Below are 25,185 nucleotides of genomic sequence, written 5' to 3' on the forward strand. Positions count from 1 at the left end.
GAGATTTGACGTGAGTGAGGTGTCACTGGGTCCTATCGCTGGTTGAACGAAAAAGACCGCGACTTCAGTTTTATTATTTTTCGTAACGAAACGGTAAGTATCCATATTTTATACTTTACAGATACATTTATTTAGTGTAAAAAGCTGCCTCTGGACTGCTTTATTAGGGATTTCCTTTTAGTGGAGGGGGAGGGGTTTAAAAAATACGGAAAAAAAACATTCGGGGCGTCCGTCTTTTTTGTATAGTGTGCCACCACAGCCTCATTAGGTTAAAAAGAAATCATAATTTTTTTAAAATATTTTTTTTAAAATTACATGTTATGTTTTTTTCTTCCTCTTCCTTAGAGTAGCATTGCGTATCGCTTCTTCCTTGGAATGACTGCTTTTTTGTAGCGGGAATGAAAACCACACCACTCACTGTAACATAGTAGCTACAATTAATGCACCTCCGCCAAATATTGTAAATGAAGATCGTATTCGTTTAATGGTCAAAGAATTAGGAGCAGACGGGCACTATGACCCATGCATTCCCCCCTCCATGCAGCAGCAGCAGTCTGCCGCTACCAGAGGACCAGAAATCTGCAGCTCACAGAATGAAGAGATCAAAATGATGCTGCCTCTAAAAAGGGATTAAACGTAAGCAATCTGTCGTCAGCTGCGGTAAATCCGCGGCTCATTACTCTTCTGTTTTTCTGTGCAAACATTTTCAGTAACTAATGCAATTATCTGAGAAGGTCAGGCTCGCATTGTTGTAACTGCAAACGAGCTATTGACAGATGCATCGCGCTCACTTTCTCCGCTGCACTAGACGAGAATTGCAGCGGATGCAGGCAGGCCTTTAATGCGATCTGTTGTTTTTGTTTCTCTCCATCTGCCGGTCTAGTCTGGGCGCCACCTCGCTGGGATCGGCTGCTGGTGGATAATACAGATTTGCCACCGGGAGTTGAGAAAGGAGACATGCCGTCGTTGAGCATCAGTTGCGACGCTTGACTGACCATGATGAAGACCGAATCCACATCCAAGAGCACCGGCTCTGGCTCCACGCTCAGGAGCCCATCCCCGCACAGGAACGCGTACGAGGCGGGGATGCAGGCCCTGAAGCCCGTTAAAGACAATGCTGCAAATGGGGACATGCAGGAGGGCCCCCGAGGGCGCAGGTACGGCTCTAATGTGCACCGTATCAAGAACATGTTCCAGCAGATGCAGACCACATCCCCGGCCGACGCAGAGGGTGAGGACAACGCCAGGATCGCCGACAAATCGGTGCGCCTTTCCCTGCCCAGAGCCGGTAGCCTGAACGAGAACGTGGATCACAGCGCGCTGCTGAAGCTCGGATCCACCGTGTCCGAGCGCGTCAGCAAGTTCGACACAAAACCGGAGAATGGGCACCAGCGGGCCTCCTCGCCCAGCTACTCCAAGCTACAGGAGACCCGCCGCATCTTTGAGGAGAAGCAGCAGCAGGAGAAACTGCAGCAGGAGAAGCTGCAACAGGAGAAACTGCAGCAGGAGAAGCTGCAGCAGGAAAAACTGCAGCAGGAGAAGCTGGCTACAACCAGGGTGTTATTGAAGGCAGATAAGGCCTCGAGCTTTCAGGATGGCAGGTTGGATATGGTGGCCCGTTTTAATGGCAGCACAGAGTCCCTGGACAGCCTGGACACTAGTGAAGCAGTGTCCCCTACAGTCAGCCAGCTCAGTGCTGTGTTTGAACGGGCAGCCGAGCTCCGGAACAACCTCCACCGTCTCTCCTCTACACCACCACTCCCTTCCAGAGGGGTCAGCACCAAGGTAGGCGTGTTGAATTCCAAGATAATCACAAAGAGGGTCAGTGCCTTTGCATCAGGCAACCAAGGGGATGAGATAAGCATTCAGAAGGGACAGGAGACACCTCCAAGGGGCTCCAGAGGAAGGGTGACTCCTCCATCTGAAAGCGTTAATGGTGGCCAGTGTGCCCCAACTACTGAACTTTACAGTAATGTAGGAGAGCCGAATGAACAGAGAGAAAAGACCGTTTCAGATGCAGGTGTCGAGGCCAAAGTTGATGTTAAACCTGAGGAACACTCTGGGACCAGCGAGCCCAGCAGCACAATACTGCAAGGTGACATCCACATGTCGGTGCAGAATGGAGAAACTGCCTCAGAGAAGCGAAGCTCTCCAAAAAGTGCCGACATGGTCAGGCAGGATGGGGACAAAAATACAGAGGAGGAGGAAGACAGGACTCTCAGAGAAGAACAGTCGGGCCGGGACTCTGTGGATATCAGTACCTACAGTGCGGTGGGGGAGGACTTTGAAGGAAGCCAGAAGGATGAGGAGGAAGACGAGGGCGATGACCGCTATGAGCCAGAGTCCAGCTGTGTGGAGATTTCAGGGCTGCCTGTGGAAGAGGATCCACCCCCTTCAAGAAAGATTCGCTTCAGCACAGAGTCCATCCAGGTGAGGAAATGTGAAGTGTAAAAACACCCTGAATTAACAGAAAGAACTGTAGCTAGAACACGGAGGTGTTTGCTGTCACATTGTACCCCCGAACCTTGTTTATTAATCAGGCTTGTGTGCTGATTTCTGAATTGTAACTATGTTGTGGTGTGGGATTTTCTTTTCATCCTGTGTCTTTAGAGGCTTGTTGAACTTGACCTTAAAGCTTATCTGCTGTGTTACAGTCATAGCCAGTGCCGCTGTCAGCTTTTTTAATGAACTCGCTCAGCCTCTGCCAGTGTCACACCAGTGCTGACATTTTGATTTTAGCCTGTTTCAACACAGGGCTTTGCACACTACTAACACCCTCCTCCCCAGCAGCCAGTTGCTAATGGATGGGCCTGCATTCCTACTATGCAGCTGACACGGGCCCCAAAAGTGCCTCAACTGAAATGCAGCAGGAGCTGCTTTTGTAAATAATTGCCTTTTTTTTGGGGGGGGGGGGGGGGTAAAACAGACCTGGCAGGCCTGGATAATTATCCCCATTTTTAGAGAAGTGGATATTGTACTGTGGAAAATGAAAGGTCATCGGATGCTGTATTTGTGATTGTGTGTGAGATAAAGACAGAGGAAGTGAGAAAAAAAGAGCACTGTAATCTCTTCTTGGACCGGTGCAATGAGAGAATAGGACAGACGAGAAGGAGGAGGAGGACGAGTTGATTTGAAGTGTCTCTCGTTGTCTGGGGGCGGTGTAATGATCCGGAGAGGAGCATCAGACTCTCTCCAGTTCAGTGTTGCTGCTTTGCTCTGCCTTGAGGTCCAAGGCATACAGCAACTCTGCAAGCTAAAGTGGGCCCTGACACTTTGTGTCACACACATTACTTCTCACAGAAAGGCTCTCCTGTACCATTTCATAGCTTGTCAAGTCCAAATTTTCTCTTATCGCTGCACATTGTCCAGAACCATCCAGTTTCTGCAACCTGACATTTGAATATTATAGTTTAAAAACCAACCTGACATAGATACTAACAACATATACATCAAATATTGGAATTAATGAAAGACTGCTAAGGACTGCACATATATGTGTTGGATCAATGCAGATATTTCTAAGCTAAATAAGCTAAAGAAAACAAACTGAGAAAATAAGCTTTTGGGATTATAATGACAAATATTGACAATATAAAATTAAAAAGTGTACAATTAAAGGCCACCAGTGGTGCTCTGGAAGCTTTGTTTTTGCACCTGCTTTCTACCTTCACAAGCTCATACGAGTGACATTATTAAATATATCCAGTGGTTTCAAACCATTTCATCGAGAAACAGTTGTTCGTGGTAATGAACCCAAAACTGTAGCAATCTGTCAGATAACGGAAGAGAAGATTACTGAAGAATATAAACAACACAAGTTATGGAATATACTTGAAAAAAAAAATCAGCTCTGCAGATGTTTGTCAGGCCTCAAGGATGCACACAATGCACTGTGATCCAGTGAGAAAGACTCAGTGAAGCATAATTCTGTGTGTAATGCAGTGTTTTATGCACATTCCAAAAATTTGGAGAACGTCTTTTCATGTACGGTAACTGACACAAGTGTGAAATCTGATTGTCTACGAATTACTAGTTATTCTGTTAAAGGTGAAATTAGGCCTAACATTTTAATGGTAGAAAACAAGCTTTCGTTTATAATGTTAGAGCCCTGATCTGGTTTGTTAATCTTCCAGCACTAAAGATTCTTTTCCAAGGACATATCCACCCACCTTGGAATGGTCAGAGTCAGACACACTGATTAGACTGGCTGATTTGAAACAGTGCACATTCAAAAAGAAGAACCAATCAAAAACAATGCTCAAACTTTGAGAGGAATGGAGCCTGTCTGGAGAGACAGTGCTTTATTAGCTATGTTATCCTAGATGGCATTGCACTGGATTTGCTGACTGGCTTTTTCTGGACATATGTCAAAAGAAGGAATTAATGCACTGAGAATAAAGTGCAAAGCAGTAAAGAATAATGATATATTCTACATGTGGAGTAAGCCTTCTTGTGTAAAGAATATAACCCTTAGTAATAATGGACAATTTGATTGGTAACTATAATTTCATTACATATTGTAACCAATCACAGTAACATTAATTGAGACATTAAATTACATAGTTACTCCCGAACAGCAATTATACCAATAGTGATGTGTGATTATGTGTCACTATTAAGCTCTAATATATTGAGCAAATGCCTAGAAATCAGCTTTGTCCCATAAATCACATACAAGTCATTTGTGGGCTTGCTGTGCCTGTCATGCAAGTGCAATAGAGAAGAAAACACACTTTCAACATTATTTTATCCTCATGAGATCAAGCGTGGTTACCAGGAGGAGGCATTATCTACGGTGTGATAAAAGCTGTAAGTCACGACTTTGATAAAGAGGAGAATTTCGTTGTGACCCTGCAGCGGTCAGTGAAGAAAAAAAACCTCCTACTGAGTCCTTTCACACTGTATCAGTGTGGCCTTTGTTATGGAGATTGATGCAGGGGTGGATGAGAGTAAGGGGGATGCGAGGTCAAATGGGAGGGGCGTTATTATGCAGCTCAAATGTCATGCGAGTGCATAACAGCCAGCTCTTAAGTCACACTGTCACTTAGTTTCACTGCCAAACAGGAAGTGCTCATTTTTAGCGCATATTTCTCGTCTGAGCAACAGTGCAGCTTTTGGTCACAATTAAGTCTTGTTGTGGTGACAGCGGTTGGACGTCTGCATGCATGCCTTTCTCTGTCTCCGATTCATACTGATTGTTCCCCTCCATCTGTCTGTCTTTCTGTCCGTGTCCTCTCAAAGTGGCAAAAATAGCAGATCTGCTTCGGGTAGAGTTCACACTGCATTCTTTGTTTGCTCCTCCTCACACTCTTTCTCCTGCTCCTTCTTTTCTCCCTTTCGCTCTTTGTCACCAGTCTGCTGCTGCTAGTAAAAATAGCAGCATTGTTATCATCACAGACCTGCCTCGCTTTTCAGGGCCGCCTCTTTTGTCGAACACAGGAAGCTGCTTCTCATGTCTTATTTATTTCTTTAGCTTGTTTGTTTTGACTCAATTCTATATTACTCGGTGTATTTAGCCTGACCACTTAGCCCCCTAGCTTGTTGTGATTTTTAATTATTTATCCCACTGTGCAGGGGGAGCTTTTTGCCCCTCAAAAAAGAGAGAGATAATCTCCACTAGATTTGGGCTGTGTCTCCTCCAATCCAGGAATAAGCAGATTTATTTGCCACCTTGCTTACCCCTCACCTCACCTACTCCTAAACATTTTGTCCTTCTGCACCACCAACCTGGACTCTTTCTTCTAGGTCTCTGCCTACGCTCCTCAGTCTCACCAGCCTGCTCAGAGAACACCTATGATTTTCTTTCACACTGTGTTATTAACACAAACGATGACTGTACTTATAAGGTAATAAACAGAGGGTGTTGAATTTTGACAAACATAGAAGGAGGTGTTGCTGCTTTAAAGTGTCTGCCACAAAACACAAAATACAGACTACCCTAAATGCACCACAGAGATCATCCAATAAGGGAACTGCCCATGAAGAGGTAACCATATGTTAAGGTATCCTCAAACTGTCTATCACTTTGACTCAGCAGGCCTGCAGTATTTCATACAGTGCATTACTCACAGCCAGGAGGAGTGGAAGACCAGACAGATTATCAGCAAGGTCAGACTGCCCCACTTCTCGGCCCTGCACTGGTTGGTGGTGGGCTGCAAGCATTTATGTGATGTGCCCACTCGTTCAGGTTACTGCGACAAGCCACATTACGCAACGTCTCGCTCATGATGTCTGAAACTGTTTTGTCTTGTCCCGCCTGCCATCATCTTGTCCAAAAAATGACAGGCGTTGGTTACAGTGACATGTGAGGTGCCAACCGTGCTGTATGGATGGCTGAACATGTATATTTGTCTTTCTCAGGCTTTACTGGTCCTGTAGTTAGGATGATTGTTATTTTATGTTTTTATTAATACCAGAAAATATAGAATGGAAGAATGGAAACGGTTTTCCTCCTTGAGTAATGGTGCTGCTAGTTAATATGCTTTTAAAAGAGGTTTTTTTTCACAATTCCTTGACTGGTTAAGTGAGAAAAGGAAGGCTGGAAAAAAGACATGCTGTGGAAGAGAGCCAGCGATTAATAACAAGTAATAATTAAATGCAGAGAGATCTATTAATACACAGTGAGTGAAAAAGGCGACTGAAGAACAAATACTCAATGCATCATGGGAATCCCCCAGCAGCCTACACCTATCGCAGCATAACTAAGGGAGGATTCAGTGTCACCTGATCTGGCTAAACTATATGCTTTAGCAAAAAGGGAAAAAAACCCAAACTAAGTCTGTATGTAAAAAAGAGCCATAGGGATACAAAAGAAAATGTCATAACAAATGTAATCAGTATGATATGGTAACATAATAAAACATATACCCAACATAAACACAACATAATAAAATATATATAGTTACAGAGTTTAGTTGTTGTATCCTTCTGTATAGTGTAATGCCATTCAGCCCTCTGTGCTGACCTTGTTTTCATATTGCCGTGCCTCTCTCCAGCGTTAGCGCTAAGCCTAAACATGACTGCTGACCAAAAATTGTTCTGCCAAAATTGATGGGCTTTGGTGCCATGCAAACATTACTATGACGAGCTGACCATATCCATTTTATTGTCAAGAGAAGACTGGTCAAACGTGATCGCTGCCAGAGCCACATCCTTATTTTTTGTCTGCATGGTGCACATCTGGCATGTGGATTAACCCCCAATTTTAGTAGGATTTAGAAGCAATTACCTGCCACTTGTTTAACCTATGTTAGTTTAGATAGTGGCGTCATTAATCTTTAGGAGGAAAAGTGTAACATACGCTTAATTTTGACAGCTTTATTAAGCATGGATTAATTACTGCGCACATATTCGTATACAGGGAAAATTGAGGCATTCATATATCAGTGCATGGTAATGAACTTTTGCATTTAGCTAGAAATTGAGAAAACTGTACGTCGCACATGCAAAGCCTAGTATGAGCAAAAAAATGCTGGAAAGCTTTTTTTTTGTTTTTTTTGCTGAATGCAACGAGAGTGGAAACACTCTTTTAGGAAAAACCAGTGGCACCACCTACACACATCCTATTCGCTCCATCCAAAATTAGAACAGTTTTTGGAGTCAAGAGGGAAAGAAACAGCAGTTGACGTGCTGCTGTGGGCAGTGGGGGTGGTGGGGTGTGGGTTACGGGCTTGCTAGTTAACACAACAGCGTTATCCAATCACACTGTAGCCAGAGGGGCATCAAGATGCAACCACACTGGAGCAGAGCAGAGGCATGGCGTGGCAGCTGTATCATTTTGCCATTTCGGTGTCACGACAACAGCGTTGTAAAATGGTTGTCGTCACTTACTGGCTGCTTTTTAATACCCTTTACAATCCCAAATAGGTGCTCTGTATAGACACAAACACAATCTCTAAGCTGGTGAGTGGCTGTAGTTTTCTGCCCATGGAGCTTTTGTAGGACATCCGAGGCGGCTGGTAGCAGAGGGAGGGAGGAAGGGAGTTTCCTGGCCATCTGTTAGCTCCTCTGACCTACTATCTGCCACAACTGGAACAGCGTCCTTCTCTACCACACCCCCCCTCCCACCACACTGCCTTTAATCCCAATGTTTGTCTTCCCAAGATAGCCACCTCACTGTTCGTAGAGTTCATCTACAACTCTGCGTGCTTAGGTAAAGCGAGGTCAGAGGTTGTATCGTGGAGAATCTCAATTAGTCTGTCTGTAAGGAGGGAGATAGACTTCCTGCTGGAAGCGAGAGGTAATTCTGTCAGTCAAGGATGATACTGTAGCTTGACTTATAGCATGGCCAGTTTCTCCAATAGCTGCAACGCACAGCACAACTACAGTGGTGATCATTTATTACAATTGCAGTAAAATAGAGTCGCTCAGTCTTCTGTCTTTGATGTTTTGCAGTATCATGGGTGTAAATTGAGGGCTTCACAGACCATCAGCTGTGACCTATTGATCTTTAAACTCAAGGGGTGATGCAGTGCCACGTGAAAGTGTCACACTGGTGCTCAGAGGTCTCTGTTGTTGTTTTACACTCTGTTACTTGCAAATAGTGTATTTTTTTGGCCGCTTAATCCACATTCTGTTAATCCGTCTAAATACAAAGGTAACCTAAATCAGAAGTCATCTGACTTAAGTTCTTCTCCCATGCTAACTATTGTGAGTTTAAATCTGATGGGATTCACAGAGTAAAGTGTAACAGCAGTGTATCTAATGGTTTTAGAACTGCTGAACCTAATTAGTCTTTACTCCATTCCTTTTTTGATTGAGTGTTTTATTTACAAAATAGTGTAAAATACAGCAATTTGTCTACTTTGGAAGTTGGACCCACTAAATAATGAGCATTTATGGATATTTATAGGTTTTGTGGTCAGTTAAATGAAAAGCCCAGGACAATGGGAACTATGCTTATTTGCTTTTTTTTCTTTTCTTTTCTGAGTGTTACATGAGAAGATTGGTAGATTGATACCGTTCATGCCTGCAGGGTCAGTATGAAGCCACAGCCAAGAGTTGGTTAGCTTAGCATAAATGTAAATGGTAGAAAAGAGAAAGAAAAAACTATCTGGGGTACCGTCTGCAGCTGCTCAAGAAGCAGTTTTTAAAAATATTCACGTGTTACTACTTTATTATGGGGCCATAATTGTGGTTTCTAGTTTTTGTGTTCAAGTAAGCAAACCTGCTGCTGGTCATAACTTTATATTCAGTACCCAGATGTCACAATGTTTTTCCAAAAATACTAAAACAAGTGGCAACCTCCATGAAAAATGCAACTACTGTGGAACTGAGTAATCATAAGATGGCCGGTTCAGGCTCACTGTAAAACTGAGTCAATCCCAATAAAGTGCAATGTTAAAATGGCTAGTTTCAGCTATAAAAGTAACATCTTTACAGCCTGGTACCAAAACAAGTCCCTCACAACAAATATTGTCACTTCCACCTTAAAAAACAAAAAAACAAAACAAAACAAAAATCACAATTACTGTATCCATCTTTTATAGACAGTATTTGTACTGAACTAATTCTTCCCTGAGAAACTAATAGAATAATTGACACTAACTGAACTCTAAAGCAAATTGTAATTTTTATGCCATAATTAGCCCCCCCCCCCAAAAAAAAAAAAAAAAAATCAAAAGAAAAAATCATCCATGTCATTGCTTGCGTGATCTGACAGTGATGGGGAGAGATTTAACTCAAGGCGATTACATTTTAAACTCTATTGTTATGGGTAAGGACAGCCCAAAAGTAGGAGCAGAAGCTTGTACAGTGCTCAATGATGTAAGAGAATACAATGATACTGAATAAATTTAAGAGAGGAGGGGCTGGTTACATTTCAAAGGAGCTGTCAGAAAACTGACAGGCTCTTTACTGTGGGGTTGCCACGGAGACGGGGCCCCATACTGTAGGACTGAAGAGCAGCACGGAAGCTACGAGATGCTACTTCTGTAACACAGATGGACAAGCTAAACAGGCCGGCGACATGCAAGAGTTGCATTGAATAAAGCAAACCAAGGCTTGAGGAAACAGTGTGAAAGTGTTGCAGAAGAGGGAACAAAGATTGTGGAGAGAAAAGTTGATAAAATAAATCAAAGAATGTGTAAAAGGAGAAGGTCCAGCACTGAATTAGTGTAGCCAGCGGAGCATGCAAGGTGGTGCATACATAATCACCCTGGAAGACTGAAAGTGAGGCTTTTAAAGATTGGGCTCTCTCTTTCTCCCTGTGTGTGTGTGTTTGTGTCTATGTGAGGCCTGTGAGCAGCAGCTGCAGAAGGCCTCCATTAGCATGCTGGGGGTGGTTATGTAAACTGTCATGCTGTTAGACCAGAGTGAATGTGGGAAGTTGAGCCCTGAAAACAGAGGCCCCTGTCTTCATAAGAGCAACTTCAGTGGTTGTGATTGATTTTTATTTATTTATTTTCTCATTAGTCTGTTTGATACAGATGACTGCTGTGAAACAATACAGCTCGGACTAAATGCTGTGGCTGTCTCAGTTGAAAATGTCAATACATTTGAATTGCATTATGTCCGCATTAACAATGTTGGTCAGTTATTATCGAACCATGAAGCCATCTTGTCTGTCTCAGCTACTTATGCATCCAAAACCTCTAAGTAGTGATCTTAAGCTTTTTTCAATCCATTAAATTGCTGTCCTCAATGGAATGATGGAAATCAGTGAAGGTGATTTAGAAAGAGTCATTTCTCTGAATAGATCATATTAATTTTAACTTGTGTTAGCTTAAGCTGGATTTTCTAAAGAAATCAAACAGAAATATTATATATAAGCTTACTGACCACTGTGTGTGTGTCTAACTTTAGCTCAGTGCCATGTGGACATGGTTTAGAGCTCCAAATAAGTATCAGAGTGAGAAAGAAAGGTGATTTAAGTGGCTATGAACGTGGCATAGTAGTCAGCTGGTGGTGGTGGAACATAAAGCTGTTAGAAAGGAATTTGAGCACCGGTGCAAGAAATGTGGGGGAGAAAAAAAAATAATACTCAGATTAGAGTCAGTTTCCTGTGAGTAATGGTCCTGTTTCCTCCAGTACTTCCTCTCTTGCCTTTCTGTGACTCTGTAAGTCATCTTCCACAAAGCACGTGTAACTGATATTAACTGAACCGTTCAGTAGTTTGAATTTAAGTATCTGTAGTCACGTCATTCTGCAATCTGCCCACTCTTTTACCTGTTAATACACAAATGCAATAAAAAGTAAAAAAAAAAAACCCAAAACGAATCACTGCTCCTCAGGGTGCACAGGAAGTGATTCTGGTGACAGCAGCAGTTACTATATTTGGAGTATGTGCAGGAAGAGTGATAAGACACAATGGCTCCAAGGAAAAGAAAGACTTGTCTAGAAAGAAAGGATATCTATCTATCTCTCTATATCACAGAGGCCAGTTATAAGGAGGTTTATTAGGCAACAATGACAGTGGCGTGAAGCGTGGATATGGCTGTGCGATAAAACCAAAATCTCATATCCCGATATAAGACATTTATCGTCCTGACAAGGATATAAATCACAAAAATTTAATATTTTCTGTAAATTCTGTGAATCTCAGGCATCTCGACTTGCGTGAAGTTTTTCCAGTTGGGCGTCCTTTACCTGTGTTTTAACCATGCATGAAACTATACATTTTTAGACATAAGTTCTTTCAAAGTTTGAGCCTAATGTTTATTTTTAGCACCTGACGGCTCTCTTTTGCTTCTCATCCGAAAACTCTCTGCATACTCTTTCCCGTGATTCAGTTTATTTTGAAAAGTCTCAACAGGATCTTGAGCTTTATTGTGAAAGGCTTACGTGGAAAACAAACAAGCGGACTGCAGTTTTGTTGCTAACGACAACACGTAAAAACTGGCACTTGTCCATCCATAGTGTGGTTATTTTAAATATAAGAGAAAGATAGAACTTTAAGAAATTTATATAGCTACTACAGTGACCATCAAAACGATGAAAAAATATTGCTGTAAACAAACGATAGCATAATAGGAAAGATAGACGTTTTTATATCGTCATTCGATATATATCGTTATATCGAACAGGCCTAAGCGTGGATCTAATTTTTGCCAAGAAAACAAATAATTTGCCATAATTTTGAACATTTTCTTTTCAAAACAAAAAATCCCAAAACAACTGTGACTCACAAATGTCCCGTTTCAACAACAAACAAATTCTGAACAGGAATAGATGCTAGCAAAAATCTGCTCCGCCTTGCAGAGACTTGATGTAAGTGTGATTCTCAGTCTGATCTTGTCCCTGTCTCATCCTACAGGTGTTTGCCACCTATTCCAACGAGGACTATGACAGACGCAATGAAGATGTGGATCCAATGGCAGCGTCTGCTGAGTATGAGCTGGAGAAAAGAGTGGAGAGGCTGGACCTATTCCCTGTGGAGCTGGAGAAAGGTATCAGAACTAAACCCTGTTTTTTTTCTAACCAGTCGAGTATTTATACAAATTCTTTCTGTAAAATCTGCACTTTACTTCGGGCATATAAATAATTCTAAGCATTTACTGTACTTTGACTTGCCTGAGGCTTCTTTGCACCTTGCTAAGAAAGAGAATACAAAAAACCCACAAATGTAAGGTTCTGTATTTGAATGATCAAGCTCCCATTTGGCTCCCATCTCCGAAGCAATTAAAAAAAGTCCTGCTTTAAAAGACCTGCAGGGTTCACCAGCTGCCTTCTGCTCTCCCCAATGACTTACAGATTTGCAGTATCCATGTAACATCATAGTGCATTTCTATGTGTGTAGAAGACTTGTGTATAGGGCAGATTACGTGGGTTACCATATGTAGCAGTGTTCTTTATAGGTGTTGCGGTGTGCACGCTCTACATTAATTAGATCATGATAGAATAGAAGCTGAAATAAAAAAGAAACAGTGCTTGAAAAAAAGAATACGCTAAATCAGCACATAACGCCTCTGGGAGGAATCTAGGTGTTATATTGATTATCATCTAACTTTGACGTCACAGACGTCAACAAAACTAATGTTTTATTTTTTCAAGATCACATGAAGGTCAGAGCTTTTTTTTTTTTTGTCCTCAAGGTTCAAAGAAACTTATGCACTAAAACTCAGTTGTAGTTTGCACAGAATGCTGATGTCAGGTTGAAAATCCCCAAATTCAACAGACGAAAAAGCTTATGATGCGTCATCGTGACATAGATTGGGCTTTCTTTAGAAATCTTAAATCCCAACTATGTGGTAACACAAACAAACAAACAACAACTAATCTTTTTAACCTCTCACATATCAAGAAACTACAGTTACAGTTTTTAGTGTACCTTCCTTGTTGTTCCTGCATTCATTCTGACTTTCAGTTACATATTTCTACTCTTGAACTCTATTAGAGTGCATTTGCGTGACTCATCGTTACCATTATCTATCTCATATTAGCCCTTGGTGCATCCCCTCAGTCAATCCTCAGTCTCAAACGAGCCATTCTGGTTTCCTATCCCCTCACTTTGCACAAACAGAAGGTTTGAACAGAAGGCACCTGTAATATGTGTTCGCTTTTTTCTGACTTATAATCCAACACTTTAAGCTGATATTTATTTTTTACAATATTGGTTTATTACATATTATGGTAAGCAAGTCATTTTAAGGTACCCTGTGGAGCGTGCTGGTAAACTTTGCTGGTAACCATACATGGTTTCTATATGATTAAAGCTGCCGCAAATGTTGGGGGAAGCAAATGTATAGCCTTGAGGACACGAGTTGTGTTAAACTTAATTTAAACTTTACTTAAAATTAAGCGAATATAATTAATAAAAAACTACAGTGCACCTTTGAGTGGGTTTAAATTATAGAGGATAGCAAACAAAGGTTCACTAACTAATTTATTAGCGCACAGCTGAAGAATTATTAAAATTTAGCCTCTTCTACAACCACTGAAAGCAGCTATATTTCTTTTTGCTATGCCATAATAACACATTCATAGACTGTACATTAAAACATGGACATAGCCACACTGACTTCAAGCGCTGGGTCATGAATTCCTGTTTTAAAAGATCGATTTGAGCATTGTGACTGTTGCTATCCCGTCGTTCTGAAGTCAGAAGTGAAGAGAGGTGGAATGTTATGTTGTTAGCTAATGTTAGCTATCTTGTGGCCATTCAGACAACTGCAGGTTCTGTTACTTTTGTGTTGGCTGCATTTTCAGTCCCAAAGGTTGCCTCTTCAACAACAAGTCTGTTACAGACAGATTACAATACCAGTTTGGTAACAGCAAGCCTGATTTCTTTCAGACGGTGACGGCCTGGGCATCAGTATTATTGGGATGGGTGCAGGGGCTGACATGGGCCTGGAGAAACTGGGCATCTTTGTGAAGACTGTCACAGAAGGAGGAGCAGCACACAGGGATGGCAGGTATGTTTCTTCGTACTTTAAATATTCCTGATATGATTAAAAAAATGTACTGCAGAACTGAAACATCGCAGGTCAGAAATTAAGGGAAGTTGAACAGGCCTTTGTTTTGTAAATCAAATGTCACCTTGAGGTTATCTTAGTAGTTGTAGTGTTAGTTCCAGGAGTGGATTCCTTATTGTTCCTCTAAATTCTAAGCCTTTAAACTGTCTGCTTCAGGATCCAGGTGAACGATCTGATTGTGGAGGTGGATGGGACCAGTTTGGTGGGAGTCACCCAAAGCTTTGCCGCCTCTGTACTCAGGAACACCTCAGGAACCGTTAAGTAAGTCTCTCTGACTAACCAATTTGCTTTGAATCACTTTTACATCACAAAACAAACCTTTTTTCTTTTTTGTAGACAAGTAGAAGTTGAAGTAGAAATGCTAGTTTGCTATCAATTTCAGTTTTACTGATATATCTCGACAATTTTATGGATTTTGTTAAGACTTTCACAAAAGGATCCATTATAGTGTCTTCGGGTGTCCCCTGAATCTTCCCTTTTAGCACCATTTTAAGTAAAAAAAAAAAAACTGGTGCAGTCAAACTATGATGCACAACTTTTTGCATCAGCCTACTCTGGTTTATTGTCTATTCTAGTACAAATGGGACCATCATTTACAAAATATGACAGCATACTTTATTGAATACAACTTAGAACTGCAGCATATATGTACCAGAAATGTTATATTGAGGTCATAAAAGGAAGTGCAATGTGCTATCTTTTTCTAGTGGCAGCTAATGGAGTTGCCCCCTACTGGCCATTATAAAGAAAGCAGGGGCAGGGTATTTCCTTATTGGCTTTTTTTGACTCATTTGCAATGTACTTGACCTGGAAGTTGGAGACACATACTTGGTACTGAGTTGAATGCATTCTGGTAATAAAGTTGCTCCCTAGCAAGATAGATCCATTCATGCATCACTGTCAAAACAGTGCATTGCATGTTTTTTTTGCCCCTTAAAACCACAGATGAGGAATATTCACAGAGTACTGGGTTATTTAATGAGTCACAAATACATATCAGCAGTAGTACAGTTTTACTGCGGTTTACGTGCATTACCACCACCTTGAATCATTAGGTCGGCGTTCTTAAATTTCCAAGTTGGAAGTGTGAAAATTCTGACTAGGAACTCAGATATTCCAACTGCAAATGTAACGCACTGAAAGCTCCTGAACATCAGACTGTTGTCAGTAAATTGACTTTCTAATGTTAGTATTTAAAGTACTTCCATACTTTTAAAGTAATATAGATTTAAAGTACATTAAACTACTTTAATTTGTGGTCTTTGTTAAATGGTCTTGTATTTTTGTAGCTACTATTTTGTGGTTTTCTAAATGCCTTAGCAGTGACCAGGATATGTGTTTTCATTGCTAGTTGCCCTGACATTAAGCATTCTTCCTGAAGGAGATGATTTCCTTTTGATATTTACCCACAGCACATTTTTTCACACAAAGCTTACTTCTACCACATCCTGCCCATTCACTTCACCAGACTTTAGATTTATATCGCCAGTCTCCCAGGGTCGTGATTATACCCTTTAGTATTGAAAAGCTCCTTTTAGAGACATTCGGTATAAAGTCCAAAGGTTCCACATCAGAGCCACTGAAAACAGTTATCAGGAACCAAAACACTTTGTATCAAAAGTATAATTTCAAAATGCCAAGGGTCTATTTGTAGCCTTTGCGCTTTGGATTTTTGGTATGGCTCACTGTTCCCGTGTGCTTCTTTTGTCATCCATGCTCATTCATAATTCAGGGTTTAGTGGTCTGCGCTGTTGGGATAATTGCTAGTGTTGTGTGACTTGTGAAGATCAGAGACCTCCATAGATAGCTCATACATTATAGATCTGCTGCAGTGATGGCGAAGGGCAATAGAGCTCCGACCTATTCATAAAACAAACGTCACGCAGACAAATAGATTGGGACAGGAAGTGTGTTTATGAGCATTTAATTACCTCTCAGTGCTGCAGAAATTGAAAGGCTACAGTGGCTGGCTTAACAACCATCTGTGGCTTTGTCATGATTCGCTGTCCTTTACCCAGTTTACCATTTGTGAGCGTCAATCAAGAGAAAATATAGTGTCTGTAATGATCTGTACAATGTGCTAAAAGAGAGGACGAATTGAGGGTTTGATTCGTGCACCCAAGAGGGTAACTATGTAGAGAAGATCTTTGTTAGAGTGTAAACAGGAAGCCATTTTCTGTTATCAGAGAGCCAGCGCATTCCAGCTACATTAATACATTATGCTATACTAACTGAAGAATGAAAACATTCACTGCCTAAAGAGCCGGTGTTTGTGCTCCTCAGTGTTCAGAACAAAGAAGAGGCCAACATGTATTATTTAGCATATACATACAGCATCACAGCATATATATATGGTTTTGTCATAGTTTTCTGTTCCTGGCTGAGGTGGAATAATATATGCCTAAATGCAGGTTTGTGATTGGACGAGAGAAGCCGGGTGAACAGAGCGAAGTGGCCCAGCTCATCCAGCAGACCTTAGAGCAAGAGCGCTGGCAGAGGGAAATGATGGAGCAGCGCTACAACCAGTACATGGATGAACAAGAGGTTAGAGGGCAATAAGATTACTGAGGTTACTAATGAAGCGTCTAAAGACAAAACACGTTGATTATCATCTCTGTAAGTCTGTGAGGAAGGGGGCACATTTCTTCCCACAGATAATCCCTCAGTTGATGTTTTCATGATGGTGGTGAAGACTGTTATCTAACACATGATTCCCCAATCCCCTCTTAGTTAAAATCAGGTGAAAGCATATGATTCACATCCTTTTTATACTCATCAGTCCATTCAGTGATCCTTCCTGCGCTCTAGGTGGTGGACTTTGTAAGCGAGCATGCCCATCAGGGTAGTAGTGTTATATCACCGGATAAAGGCGATCACTCAGAACAACTTTGAATTGATTTGTAGGGATTCCTTCCTCTTAAGTGGCCAAGTGAACCAAAACCATGCCAGGAAACTGTCTCCCCCCCACAGCGTAACAAAGCTACCACATCCCATCACTGTAGGGATCAAAGCATAAAAACTTTGCTTGCGCCTGGTTTATCATTCTTTAACTGTGATGGAGCAACATCTGCACATGCACAGTAGAGAAGTGAGGGTGAAGTGCTTACTAATCCAGCTTCACCCCTCCCCTCTGCACAAATACAAAAAAAATGGGACATCAGATATTATTTAACCACTGCAGATGACGCACAGTCCCACACAAGCTGAGCTAACAGAGCAAAGACATCAGTAAACAGCCTCACAGTTAAGCACAAAGTGCTACCTTAAAATCCTCACTTAGCCCTCTAGGATATTGGTTTCCCTGTAGGATTAAAAAATATGTGATTATTTTTATGAACAGTGAAAAAGAAAAAGCCACACTGTGATATCCAGTGTATTATAAACATGATCAGAAAATATGCTCCGCTCAGGGTTGTGACTAAGCAGAGGGACTTTTTTGTGCCCTTTAGTTTGTCAATGATGCCTCAGATTGTTTCGCTTTTCATTCACATACACGGAACAGGCTCAGGAACTGTCTATGGTTTCATTAGAATAACAGAGAGGAAGTTCCTCCATTCATGGACAGTAAGAAGATTAGGTGTGGAGTTGCGTAATGAAAAGTACAGGCGCCTGCTTGAGTTGTGCACCATCTAGTGTCTATTTGGCGTCACAGCACAAGAGGACGACACCATCAAGACACTCATCAACACTCTACCTTCTTGTTTCCTTTAGCATTATGTCCAAAAATTAATTAAACAAATTTAAAGAAATATATTTGGTTTTCTCCAGGAATTGCATAAATTGAAAACCCTCCTGGAAACCAATATGTGCAAAAACTATATTTTAGCATTGGAAACATTGACAGATTCAAATTTTGTTTTCTCTGTGTAAATCGTATCACTTGAAAGAGTTTGTTTACCTGCAAAGGAGAAGGACAACAAACTTTAATCTCACTCACTCTCCAGCTATACATGCACTTTCATCTATATATATAAAATATAAGTCATAAGCTCTCCTTTTTTTTTTTTTTTTCTTGATTTTTGCCTATGAACGGGGTCCTAACCTTGACCATATCCCTGCAGGGTGGGGAATACGGCACAGATGAGGAAGAGGATGATGATGAGGAAGCTAGTCCACCGTATCCCACTGCGATCGAGGTGTTTGACTTGGCGGAGAACGAGGACATGTCGCCTCTGGAGACAGACCCTGAGAAGCTGGCCCATAAATACAAAGAGGTGAGCCATGAATGTCGTAATTACAACATTTCTTCTTTAATCAAAACTTTTTTCACTAATGCACCTTATATTTAGAGATGTGTTTAGAATAGTAACACTGGGATTTTTTTTATAGCTCCAAATAAAACACGCTGTCACCCAGGCTGAGATCCAGCAACTGAAAAGAAAGGTAATTTAAAGTGAATATTATCATGATATTTTATGTAATGGTTCTATTAAGAATAAGCAAAAGAGCATTTCTTATCTTTAGAGTCAGAGGAGTGTGTCCGTTTACATCATCATGTGATTGAAATGAATGAATCACGCTTTCTTCCAGCTGCACCACGCAGAGCAGGAGAAGCAGCGCTGGCGTATGGACAAGGCCCAGCTGGAGCAAACCCTGCAGGAGAACAAGGAGCGAATGGAGAAGCTGGAGGGCTATTGGATGGAGGCTCAGAGCCTGTGCCAGGCAGTGGATGAGCACCTGAAGGAGACGCAGGCCCAGTATCAGGCCCTGGAGCGCAAATACAGCAAAGCCAAACGTCTGATCAAGGAGTATCAACAAAAGTAAGACCGTTTAACTACATGTACAAAAGCCCGAGAGAGTTGTGAGATCAGAGTGCCAATGCTGTTATCCTCTTCCTTTAACAGGGAGATTGAGTATCTGAAGAAGGAGACCCAGCGCTGTGCACAAGTAGGGGCTGAGGCCAACCTTCTGAAAGAGGAGTCAGGGCAACTCCAAGAACAGGTATACGAGGTGCCTCAAGGCAGTGTGTGCACATTTAATCTTTACATCTAGCAATTAATATAATATTCACACAACAACTGTGTGCTGGTAGGTTTGCAGAGCATTTTGTAAAGTGTTCAAGAGTAAACACCACTTTGCTTGATCCAGACCAAATCTGATCTTGAAACTTCTATTAATCAGAATTGCTTGTGGTTTCAAGAAAATCTTGAAACCACAAAAATGTCTTGGGGAACTTGGAGAAAGTGTGATGAAGTTGAAAGAGTTTATGTATGTTATCATTGAGCTGCTGTGTGGTTGCATTACTAGGAAAGTGCATGTCAGGTTACGGTGTAGGATTTCAAAAAGGTTTGAAGCAGAAGTATAATGCAACGGAAAACCTTGTTGCTGATTTAGAGGTTAAGGTTGATTTTATTGCATTAAAAACCCAACATCCCATACAGAGCTTCTCTTCGGTCTAGTTTATCCTCCTGCCTCCCTCCAGCAATTTAAAACTTGCACTAGATTCATTCATAAGCAAGACCTCCTTCTGATTTTCCAATATTGAAATGTTGATATTTGCTTGTAAAAATGGCTGTAAAAAAACTGTTTTCTACTATTAAGGGAGGAGTCTTTGTACCTTTTATAGTGCTGTCATTTAGCTTTTAATGCTGTCGTTATTTTGCTTAGGATTAAAACCGTTGATGGAAAGAAGCTTTTGCTAAAGTTTATCTGTAGTTCCTATTTTTTCCCTGCTTGTTAGTAGAAAACAGAATACATGAGTGTAAATGAGAGGGAGATGGGTGTAACAATGAAGCAGCAAGCCATAGAGATATTGTTCCTGTGTGCCTCTTGACAAAGCATGCTGAACATGGAGCTGCCAAGCAGGAGGATAAAAAGAAGACCATAGAGGAGGTTCATGGATGTAGTGAAGGAGGACATTCAGAGGGTTGGTGTGACAAAGCAGGAAGCTAAGGATAGGATGCTATGGAAGAAGATGATCTGCTGTGGAGATCAATGGACCAACTGAAAGCAGAAATGCACAGCAGAACACATCATCTCCAAAAAATACAAAAACAGTACGAGTCACATTCCAGCAGCGCTTCATTGTTTTAAGTGCATTTTCCTCTCTTCTCTTTTAGGTGGCTGATCTGGAGTGCCGAGTGGAGGAGCTGAAATCTGAACCATTATAAAAGCCTTTTCTAATAAATATAGAACTTCACCCGACAAAGGAGTGTTTTAAGTACTTGCAACGAACTGCAGGGTATCTCGTGTGTCCAACTTGAGCTTAATTTGTGGTCGCATACTGTATGTGCCCTCAGGCTTTGTATTTCACCCACTTAACCCTTTTAACCATGTTTTTCTGTTGGCATTTATGGGAAGAAGAGCAGTTTTATCATCACAAACGGACTCCGTAGATGTACTGTTCCTTTTTCATTTTCAGACTTCAGTATTTTCTCCCTTAATTTGTGATTCTTGTGAAAGCCCAGGCTGTTGCTTTTCAATTGCCAAAACAAAACAAAAATCCTTTCTTTCTTTCGCTTAGTTTTGTGACATTTTTTTCTGAGTTTGTACAGATGTGATACTGTGTGGTTTAACAATCAGTTTGGTTTGTAAAAAATTTTAATGTGCATAACATTTAACATAATATAAACTAATGAGAGTCGAGGGTCGTATATTTTGCGTGGCAAAGATGTGTAAATTGGATGGAGACCGCACTGAAGACGACAACACATGGTGCTTCACTGGATTGGAGTAATAAACGGGAACAAGTCTGACGTGTCTTTGAAACTGTACAGTATCCCAACCTTCGTAGGGGTCTCGTCACATAACCTTTAGAACCAACTGCTGCCTACCTTTCAGACGTGTTTGTGTATTTTTTACACATTAGGACTCGCGAACAAGCGACTAATCCTCTGGTTTCAACCCCTCACTTCTATCAAAAAGAAAAAAAAAATAGAAAAAAGGAAAAAAATGGACCACGGAAACAAGCCTCCACAACTGCTGTGCCACAAACAATGGATATCTCTTCCCTCCCCTTCAAATGGATGTTGTCATGGACTTGTAGAACTGGAATTAGTTAGGACTACTGATGTAAGAAACATTACTGGACTGGGAAGTTAAAGAAGCCGTTACCAGCAGCAAAGTTTTAGATTTAAGGAGCTCCTCTCTAACCAGCAGCTGCACTTGACACCGCTGTGTGTAGCACATGGAAAACACTGCCAGGTTTCTACCTGTTTCAGTTTACGCACAGTTTAAATGAAACTGAGTTTTACTTGTGTCAACTGTCATACCAGTATGTTTGTATAGTTCAGGTCAGACTGAAATATTTTAATTTTACTTAATATTTATAATATAGTCAAGTTGGAAATATGAGCTAACAAAGGACAAATAGTGACAAAAGCAATGCAAAAATTAATGTCCAATAAACAAAGTTATACTGTGTCATGTAAAAAAAACAAGAAAAGACAAAAAAAGTAGTAGATCTGACTACAAAAACAAATTTAAGACTACTTAATTGAAGAAAAAAAACAGGCATGGTTATGAGTATTTTCATAATATTAAGGCTTGTACAGTGCACATGCTTTGCATTGTATGTTTTGTGGAATAAATGGTCAACAGTGATGGTTACGTTGGTTGTTTATTTTTTAGTGCAGTTTGACACTCAAAGACAAGTATTTGTTGGTGTTTTTCCTTTTTTAACTAAAAAAAAAAATAACTAAATGCTTTACAAGAAAAATAAAAGAATGTTATGTACAGGACATTCAATAAGTCATCAAGTACACAAGCGGGAAAGTGCAATTTAGTTCACATTTAAGCTCCTGTATTTCATTTTAATTTAAAGTCTTCAAAAAAAATGCGATTAGACTAAATGTGCATCTTCTGATGGTGCCTCCTGAGATGATAGTTTCGGGAAAAGCTCTTCCCGCACTGAGTGCATTTGAACATTCTCTGTCCCAAGTGAAGCATCTGGTGAGCTTTGAGACTCTGCGGTCGGCTGAAGCTTTTGCTGCATTCGGGGCAGCTGTACGGTCTCACCCCCGTGTGCTTTCTCTCGTGTCTCTTCAGATCTCCCGACTGCCGAAAGCTCTCCCCGCAGTGGGTGCACAGGTAGGGCTTCTCCCCGGTGTGAGTCCTGAGATGTACGTTGAGCTGACCAACGTACGAGAAGCTTTTGCTGCAGTGAGGGCAGCTGTACGGCTTCTCGCCCGTGTGGATGCGCTGGTGCTGTTTCAGACCGTAGTGGTTTGTGAAGCCCTTTCCGCAGTCGTTACACAAGTACAAAACCTTCACTTGCCTGAAGCATGTGTGAGATTTGAAAGCTTTGGCAGTCATACAGTTCATGCCACAGTGAGGACACGTATATTCTTTTTCCCCCTCTTGTTCCTCCAGCTGATCCGTTAGGCTGTCCGACTCGCAGTGTGAAAGATACTCGACGGGATGGTGCCTTTTAATGTGTTTAATAAGATAGCTCTTCATGGTGAAAGAGAACTGACAGAAGGAGCATGGGAAGAGCTCAGACGTGCAGTGATACTTCATACAAGCGTTACTCTTCTGATGCTGTTTAAGGTTACTAGGTGTAGTGAAGACCTTACCGCAGCGATCGCAGCTGTAAGATTTGGCCTCTACATGTACCATCTGCTCGTGCCTTTTCAGGAAACCAGACTTATTAAAGGTTGCTCCACACTGGCCACATCTGTGCTGCCTCAAAGTGCATTTATGTGCTTTGAGGTCATCTGGGTTTCCATATGTTTGTTTACAGCGATTGCAGCTGAACCATTTGTATTTTTTTAACTTCCCATTTCGGACAGAAGCCGCCTCTGGTTCAGCGGAGCTCCTCGCAGGCTGAGCAGGACTGGTAGCTCTTCGTTTAGGCGCAATGAGCTTAGTTATGGCAGAAACTCTGAATCTAGCTCCAAATCTCTGAGGCCTCTGAGAGGGAGGATTCTGGACCGATTCAACGCTTTCACCGTCAGGCATTACATCGTCTTCGTTATTTTCAGCTGTGCTCTCATCAGAGTGATGTTCATTTATGTGCTGCTGAAGGTCATCCACTGAGGAAAACGCCAGTGAACATTCGCCACAGCTGAAGGGCAATATGTCGGAGTCCTCTGAATCCTCATTTGTTTTTGTTTTACTCTGTTTCTGGTGACGCTGCAGGTGTCTGGTCAGGTCATTGTACTGACCGAAGCATTTCTGACAAACAGCGCAGACGTACGGACGTATCCTCTCATGGACAGTCACCTTATGCTTTTTGAGGGATGATTCCTTTGTGAAACTCTTACCACAATCTAAACAGTTTGACTGGAGTGTTTCTGACTCACCTGCACAAGACTCAGGAGCCTCAGTTGTATCCATAGCTTCTTGTTGGTTCTCATTTTCATTCATTTTTTCAGATACAACTGAATCTCCTGCCTTTAAAAGTTCTGACTCTGGCGTTACACTCTCTTTGTTGCTGAGGACTTGCTTCTGATTGGAAGCTTTTCCTACAGCCTGCTTCCTATGAACTAACTGATGTCTGATTAAGCCAGATGCCTGGCTAAAGCTTCGCCTGCAACATGGGCAGCAATAGGGGCGTTTGTTGGAGTGAACACAAAGCTTGTGCCTCCTAAGATGAGGTATTTGCTTGAATGTCTTTCCGCAATCGTCACATGTTTTAGATTCAAGAGGATCAACAGACAGTACCACCAGTGATCCTGCAGCACTGGAGGCATTATTTTCTCCATCAGCTACTTCAGCACTTTCAGGCTGCGTGTGAAAGTATTCTGTGTGTCGCTGGAGGAAGGCTTTGGTGGTGAAAGACAACTGACAGTGGGCGCACAGGAAGATCTGAGTTGTACCGGATACAGTACTCTCTGCATTTTAGGAGAAAAAGGCGAAAACATCAACAAAAAAACAAACAAACTATAAATCAAATTTTTAAATAACACAGTCAGGAAAATTTTACATGACTATGGCTCTTACAACGATCACTTTTATGGACTATTGAGACTAGCAAAGTCAGGGTACCTGTTGCATTCAACTTCAAATACCACATCTGGGCCCAAGGATCACTAAAGTGGGCATGAAGTTTGCTGCTGGGCCACACCAAGAGCTCATCTCCAGTATTTATGGTGCGACAGCAGTGAAAGAGGATGCTACCTTTGTACTGGACTGCCAACAGATTTGCCTCATCTCTATGACGGGCATGGTTGACATACCTGTGTCAGGAGGGAGGGGAAAAAAAGCATTTTCTAATAATGTACAAGCTGTACAAACTGTGATTTATTTTATAGAATATAATTAAAAATTAATTTTGTAATTCAACAGGAAACAACAGAAAAGAATTCAATACCTCATCCAGTTTGAGTATGATTCTTTGGCAGCATCAATGTAGTCATAGTCATCCTTATCTTTGTAAATCTGCAGTAAATTGGAATATTGTCACAAAATACACACAAAGAACAAAATATGCATCAAGAGGTTTAAACTTGTTTTATTGTTTGGGTTTAATACATCCCAGCTCACCTCCCATGAGAAGTCACTTGCCATGGCAATCTCCCTTGTTGTCACTTCCCCCTCAAATGGTCCAAAATGCATTCCAGGAGACACTGCAGGCCCATAATTTAGGACCCCAATCCCTGCACTGGGAATACTAGATCTGCCTATCATCAGGCCAAAAGGCAGAGTCAGGAGGGCCCTCTGCATGACGCCCATGTTTGTTGGAAAATCGAGAATAAAAGATGGGCCATTAATGTTGTCAGGATCACTCTGGTCCTGGAAGAGAGTCAGGCACTCCTCGCAATCTATAAAAATGTAAAAACAAGGGAAAAAAAACAGAAAAAAGCTCATCTGGGGTAATTTTTACTGGACATAC

General features: G+C 41.5%; 2 protein-coding genes across 5 annotated transcripts in view; one reads left to right on the forward strand and one right to left on the reverse strand.

The window, feature by feature from the left end:
• LOC309712607 (neurabin-2-like) lies at positions 1-21,953 on the forward strand. Of its 2 annotated transcripts, none has more exons than XM_082543521.1 (11): positions 1-93; positions 884-2,430; positions 12,254-12,386; positions 14,231-14,351; positions 14,568-14,672; positions 16,823-16,955; positions 18,473-18,625; positions 18,741-18,794; positions 18,942-19,171; positions 19,256-19,352; positions 20,471-21,953. In XM_082543521.1, exons 2-11 carry the CDS (start codon positions 997-999, stop codon positions 20,519-20,521), a joined length of 2,511 nt encoding a protein of 836 aa, XP_082399647.1. In that variant the 5' UTR covers positions 1-93; positions 884-996; the 3' UTR covers positions 20,522-21,953. The 2 variants fall into 2 exon arrangements, with proteins under 2 accessions (XP_082399647.1, XP_082399646.1); XM_082543520.1 differs by lacking the exon at positions 1-93 and adding an exon at positions 217-636.
• Positions 21,951-25,185, reverse strand: part of LOC309712606 (histone-lysine N-methyltransferase PRDM9-like) — a 17,294-nt gene continuing 14,059 nt past the window's right edge. For all 3 annotated transcript variants that reach the window (XM_082543519.1, XM_082543517.1, XM_082543518.1), the window contains exons 4-7: positions 24,837-25,114; positions 24,664-24,731; positions 24,339-24,529; positions 21,951-24,184 (exon numbers count right to left, since the gene is read on the reverse strand). In XM_082543519.1, coding sequence (XP_082399645.1) covers positions 22,197-24,184; positions 24,339-24,529; positions 24,664-24,731; positions 24,837-25,114 — 2,525 coding nt within the window. In that variant the 3' untranslated portion in view covers positions 21,951-22,196. The remainder of the gene's footprint in view (positions 24,185-24,338; positions 24,530-24,663; positions 24,732-24,836; positions 25,115-25,185) is intronic.

This window comes from Aulonocara stuartgranti (genome assembly GCF_965226115.1).
Source record: "Aulonocara stuartgranti genome assembly, chromosome: 8".
NCBI lineage: Eukaryota > Metazoa > Chordata > Actinopteri > Cichliformes > Cichlidae > Aulonocara > Aulonocara stuartgranti.